This window comes from Micropterus salmoides, unplaced genomic scaffold, assembly GCF_014851395.1.
Source record: "Micropterus salmoides isolate LMB-PRFRI ecotype aquatic unplaced genomic scaffold, ASM1485139v1 Ms_hic_scaffold_2, whole genome shotgun sequence".
Classification (NCBI taxonomy): domain Eukaryota; kingdom Metazoa; phylum Chordata; class Actinopteri; order Centrarchiformes; family Centrarchidae; genus Micropterus; species Micropterus salmoides.
In genome coordinates this window covers 10,307,814-10,313,813 of record NW_024041150.1, presented here as the reverse complement: position 1 = coordinate 10,313,813, position 6,000 = coordinate 10,307,814, and the positions used below count along the sequence as shown (strand labels likewise).

The 6,000-nt window shown below is 46.8% G+C and overlaps 1 protein-coding gene across 1 annotated transcript in view; it reads right to left on the bottom strand.

Annotated features, from left to right (window-relative positions):
- Positions 1–508: 508 nt before the first annotated feature.
- Positions 509–6,000, bottom strand: part of LOC119911879 (mucin-5AC-like) — a 37,775-nt gene continuing 32,283 nt past the window's right edge. Inside the window, exons 6-7 of the mRNA XM_038730860.1 lie at positions 1,948–3,193; positions 509–1,517 (exon numbers count right to left, since the gene is read on the bottom strand). Of these exons, the coding sequence (XP_038586788.1) occupies positions 509–1,517; positions 1,948–3,193 (2,255 nt within the window). The remainder of the gene's footprint in view (positions 1,518–1,947; positions 3,194–6,000) is intronic.

Here is a 6,000-nt window from a genome sequence, read left to right as displayed (position 1 = left end):
GGTACTGAGGTGGTACCAGTAGGCTCAGAGGTTAATGTGTCTGTTGGACCTGTAGGTTGAGATGTTGATATGGTCTCCGAAGGCTGTGATGTTAATGTGTCTGTCTGAGCAGTTACGTCTGGTAATGTGGTTGTCTCAGCAGGCTCAGCGGTTGTTATGTCAGTGGGATTGGTTGGTTCAGGGACAGACGTTGTCACAACAAGTCCAGACGTAATTGAATCAGTATGACCTGTTAATTCAGGTACTGAGGTGGTACCAGTAGGCTCAGAGGTTAATGTCTGTTGGACCTGTAGGTTGAGATGTTGATAGGGTCTCCGAAGGCTGTGATGTTAATGTGTCTGTCTGAGCAGTTACGTCTGGTAATGTGGTTGTCTCGTCAGGCTCAGCGGTTGTTATGTCAGTGGGATTGGTTGGTTCAGGGACAGACGTTGTCACAACAAGTCCAGACGTAATTGAATCAGTATGACCTGTTAATTCAGGTACTGAGGTGGTACCAGTAGGTCAGAGGTTAATGTATCTGTTGACCTGTAGGTTGAGATGTTGATAGGGTCTCCGAAGGCTGTGATGTTAATGTGTCTGTCTGAGCAGTTACGTCTGGTAATGTGGTTGTCTCGTCAGGCTCAGCGGTTGTTATGTCAGTGGGATTGGTTGGTTCAGGGACAGACGTTGTCACAACAAGTCCAGACGTAATTGAATCAGTATGACCTGTTAATTCAGGTACTGAGGTGGTACCAGTAGGCTCAGAGGTTAATGTGTCTGTTGGACCTGTAGGTTGAGATGTTGATATGGTCTCCGAAGGCTGTGATGTTAATGTGTCTGTCTGAGCAGTTACGTCTGGTAATGTGGTTGTCTCAGCAGGCTCAGCGGTTGTTATGTCAGTGGGATTGGTTGGTTCAGGGACAGACGTTGTCACAACAAGTCCAGACGTAATTGAATCAGTATGACCTGTTAATTCAGGTACTGAGGTGGTACCAGTAGGCTCAGAGGTTAATGTGTCTGTTGGACCTGTAGGTTGAGATGTTGATATGGTCTCCGAAGGCTGTGATGTTAATGTGTCTGTCTGAGCAGTTACGTCTGGTAATGTGGTTGTCTCAGCAGGCTCAGCGGTTGTTATGTCAGTGGGATTGGTTGGTTCAGGGACAGACGTTGTCACAACAAGTCCAGACGTAATTGAATCAGTATGACCTGTTAATTCAGGTACTGAGGTGGTACCAGTAGGCTCAGAGGTTAATGTGTCTGTTGGACCTGTAGGTTGAGATGTTGATATGGTCTCCGAAGGCTGTGATGTTAATGTGTCTGTCTGAGCAGTTACGTCTGGTAATGTGGTTGTCTCAGCAGGCTCAGCGGTTGTTATGTCAGTGGGATTGGTTGGTTCAGGGACAGACGTTGTCACAACAAGTCCAGACGTAATTGAATCAGTATGACCTGTTAATTCAGGTACTGAGGTGGTACCAGTAGGCTCAGAGGTTAATGTCTGTTGGACCTGTAGGTTGAGATGTTGATAGGGTCTCCGAAGGCTGTGATGTTAATGTGTCTGTCTGAGCAGTTACGTCTGGTAATGTGGTTGTCTCGTCAGGCTCAGCGGTTGTTATGTCAGTGGGATTGGTTGGTTCAGGGACAGACGTTGTCACAACAAGTCCAGACGTAATTGAATCAGTATGACCTGTTAATTCAGGTACTGAGGTGGTACCAGTAGGCTCAGAGGTTAATGTGTCTGTTGGACCTGTAGGTTGAGATGTTGATATGGTCTCCGAAGGCTGTGATGTTAATGTGTCTGTCTGAGCAGTTACGTCTGGTAATGTGGTTGTCTCAGCAGGCTCAGCGGTTGTTATGTCAGTGGGATTGGTTGGTTCAGGGACAGACGTTGTCACAACAAGTCCAGACGTAATTGAATCAGTATGACCTGTTAATTCAGGTACTGAGGTGGTACCAGTAGGTCAGAGTTACTGTATCTGTAGACCTGTAGGTTGAGATGTTGATAGGGTCTCCGAAGGCTGTGATGTTAATGTGTCTGTCTGAGCAGTTACGTCTGGTAATGTGGTTGTCTCGTCAGGCTCAGCGGTTGTTATGTCAGTGGGATTGGTTGGTTCAGGGACAGACGTTGTCACAACAAGTCCAGACGTAATTGAATCAGTATGACCTGTTAATTCAGGTACTGAGGTGGTACCAGTAGGCTCAGAGGTTAATGTGTCTGTTGGACCTGTAGGTTGAGATGTTGATATGGTCTCCGAAGGCTGTGATGTTAATGTGTCTGTCTGAGCAGTTACGTCTGGTAATGTGGTTGTCTCAGCAGGCTCAGCGGTTGTTATGTCAGTGGGATTGGTTGGTTCAGGGACAGACGTTGTCACAACAAGTCCAGACGTAATTGAATCAGTATGACCTGTTAATTCAGGTACTGAGGTGGTACCAGTAGGCTCAGAGGTTAATGCGTCTGTTGGACCTGTAGGTTGAGATGTTGATAGGGTCTCCGAAGGCTGTGATGTTAATGTGTCTGTCTGAGCAGTTACGTCTGGTAATGTGGTTGTCTCGTCAGGCTCAGCGGTTGTTATGTCAGTGGGATTGGTTGGTTCAGGGACAGACGTTGTCACAACAAGTCCAGACGTAATTGAATCAGTATGACCTGTTAATTCAGGTACTGAGGTGGTACCAGTAGGCTCAGAGGTTAATGCGTCTGTTGGACCTGTAGGTTGAGATGTTGATAGGGTCTCCGAAGGCTGTGATGTTAATGTGTCTGTCTGAGCAGTTACGTCTGGTAATGTGGTTGTCTCAGCAGGCTCAGCGGTTGTTATGTCAGTGGGATTGGTTGGTTCAGGGACAGACGTTGTCACAACAAGTCCAGACGTAATTGAATCAGTATGACCTGTTAATTCAGGTACTGAGGTGGTACCAGTAGGCTCAGAGGTTAATGTGTCTGTTGGACCTGTAGGTTGAGATGTTGATAGGGTCTCCGAAGGCTGTGATGTTAATGTGTCTGTCTGAGCAGTTACGTCTGGTAATGTGGTTGTCTCAGCAGGCTCAGCGGTTGTTATGTCAGTGGGATTGGTTGGTTCAGGGACAGACGTTGTCACAACAAGTCCAGACGTAATTGAATCAGTATGACCTGTTAATTCAGGTACTGAGGTGGTACCAGTAGGTTCAGATGTTACTGTATCTGTAGATCTGTAGGTTGAGATGTTGATAGGGTCTCCGAAGGCTGTGATGTTAATGTGTCTGTCTGAGCAGTTACGTCTGGTAATGTGGTTGTCTCAGCAGGCTCAGCGGTTGTTATGTCAGTGGGATTGGTTGGTTCAGGGACAGACGTTGTCACAACAAGTCCAGACGTAATTGAATCAGTATGACCTGTTAATTCAGGTACTGAGGTGGTACCAGTAGGCTCAGAGGTTAATGCGTCTGTTGGACCTGTAGGTTGAGATGTTGATAGGGTCTCCGAAGGCTGTGATGTTAATGTGTCTGTCTGAGCAGTTACGTCTGGTAATGTGGTTGTCTCGTCAGGCTCAGCGGTTGTTATGTCAGTGGGATTGGTTGGTTCAGGGACAGACGTTGTCACAACAAGTCCAGACGTAATTGAATCAGTATGACCTGTTAATTCAGGTACTGAGGTGGTACCAGTAGGCTCAGAGGTTAATGTGTCTGTGGACCTGTAGGTTGAGATGTTGATATGGTCTCCGAAGGCTGTGATGTTAATGTGTCTGTCTGAGCAGTTACGTCTGGTAATGTGGTTGTCTCAGCAGGCTCAGCGGTTGTTATGTCAGTGGGATTGGTTGGTTCAGGGACAGACGTTGTCACAACAAGTCCAGACGTAATTGAATCAGTATGACCTGTTAATTCAGGTACTGAGGTGGTACCAGTAGGCTCAGAGGTTAATGTGTCTGTTGGACCTGTAGGTTGAGATGTTGATATGGTCTCCGAAGGCTGTGATGTTAATGTGTCTGTCTGAGCAGTTACGTCTGGTAATGTGGTTGTCTCAGCAGGCTCAGCGGTTGTTATGTCAGTGGGATTGGTTGGTTCAGGGACAGACGTTGTCACAACAAGTCCAGACGTAATTGAATCAGTATGACCTGTTAATTCAGGTACTGAGGTGGTACCAGTAGGTTCAGAGTTACTGTATCTGTGAATCTGTAGGTTGAGATGTTGATAGGGTCTCCGAAGGCTGTGATGTTAATGTGTCTGTCTGAGCAGTTACGTCTGGTAATGTGGTTGTCTCGTCAGGCTCAGCGGTTGTTATGTCAGTGGGATTGGTTGGTTCAGGGACAGACGTTGTCACAACAAGTCCAGACGTAATTGAATCAGTATGACCTGTTAATTCAGGTACTGAGGTGGTACCAGTAGGCTCAGAGGTTAATGCGTCTGTTGGACCTGTAGGTTGAGATGTTGATAGGGTCTCCGAAGGCTGTGATGTTAATGTGTCTGTCTGAGCAGTTACGTCTGGTAATGTGGTTGTCTCGTCAGGCTCAGCGGTTGTTATGTCAGTGGGATTGGTTGGTTCAGGGACAGACGTTGTCACAACAAGTCCAGACGTAATTGAATCAGTATGACCTGTTAATTCAGGTACTGAGGTGGTACCAGTAGGCTCAGAGGTTAATGTGTCTGTTGGACCTGTAGGTTGAGATGTTGATATGGTCTCCGAAGGCTGTGATGTTAATGTGTCTGTCTGAGCAGTTACGTCTGGTAATGTGGTTGTCTCAGCAGGCTCAGCGGTTGTTATGTCAGTGGGATTGGTTGGTTCAGGGACAGACGTTGTCACAACAAGTCCAGACGTAATTGAATCAGTATGACCTGTTAATTCAGGTACTGAGGTGGTACCAGTAGGTTCAGATGTTACTGTATCTGTATCTGTAGGTTGAGATGTTGATAGGGTCTCCGAAGGCTGTGATGTTAATGTGTCTGTCTGAGCAGTTACGTCTGGTAATGTGGTTGTCTCAGCAGGCTCAGCGGTTGTTATGTCAGTGGGATTGGTTGGTTCAGGGACAGACGTTGTCACAACAAGTCCAGACGTAATTGAATCAGTATGACCTGTTAATTCAGGTACTGAGGTGGTACCAGTAGGCTCAGAGGTTAATGCGTCTGTTGGACCTGTAGGTTGAGATGTTGATAGGGTCTCCGAAGGCTGTGATGTTAATGTGTCTGTCTGAGCAGTTACGTCTGGTAATGTGGTTGTCTCGTCAGGCTCAGCGGTTGTTATGTCAGTGGGATTGGTTGGTTCAGGGACAGACGTTGTCACAACAAGTCCAGACGTAATTGAATCAGTATGACCTGTTAATTCAGGTACTGAGGTGGTACCAGTAGGCTCAGAGGTTAATGCGTCTGTTGGACCTGTAGGTTGAGATGTTGATATGGTCTCCGAAGGCTGTGATGTTAATGTGTCTGTCTGAGCAGTTACGTCTGGTAATGTGGTTGTCTCAGCAGGCTCAGCGGTTGTTATGTCAGTGGGATTGGTTGGTTCAGGGACAGACGTTGTCACAACAAGTCCAGACGTAATTGAATCAGTATGACCTGTTAATTCAGGTACTGAGGTGGTACCAGTAGGCTCAGAGGTTAATGTGTCTGTTGGACCTGTAGGTTGAGATGTTGATATGGTCTCCGAAGGCTGTGATGTTAATGTGTCTGTCTGAGCAGTTACGTCTGGTAATGTGGTTGTCTCAGCAGGCTCAGCGGTTGTTATGTCAGTGGGATTGGTTGGTTCAGGGACAGACGTTGTCACAACAAGTCCAGACGTAATTGAATCAGTATGACCTGTTAATTCAGGTACTGAGGTGGTACCAGTAGGTTCAGATGTTACTGTATCTGTGATCTGTAGGTTGAGATGTTGATAGGGTCTCCGAAGGCTGTGATGTTAATGTGTCTGTCTGAGCAGTTACGTCTGGTAATGTGGTTGTCTCGTCAGGCTCAGCGGTTGTTATGTCAGTGGGATTGGTTGGTTCAGGGACAGACGTTGTCACAACAAGTCCAGACGTAATTGAATCAGTATGACCTGTTAATTCAGGTACTGAGGTGGTACCA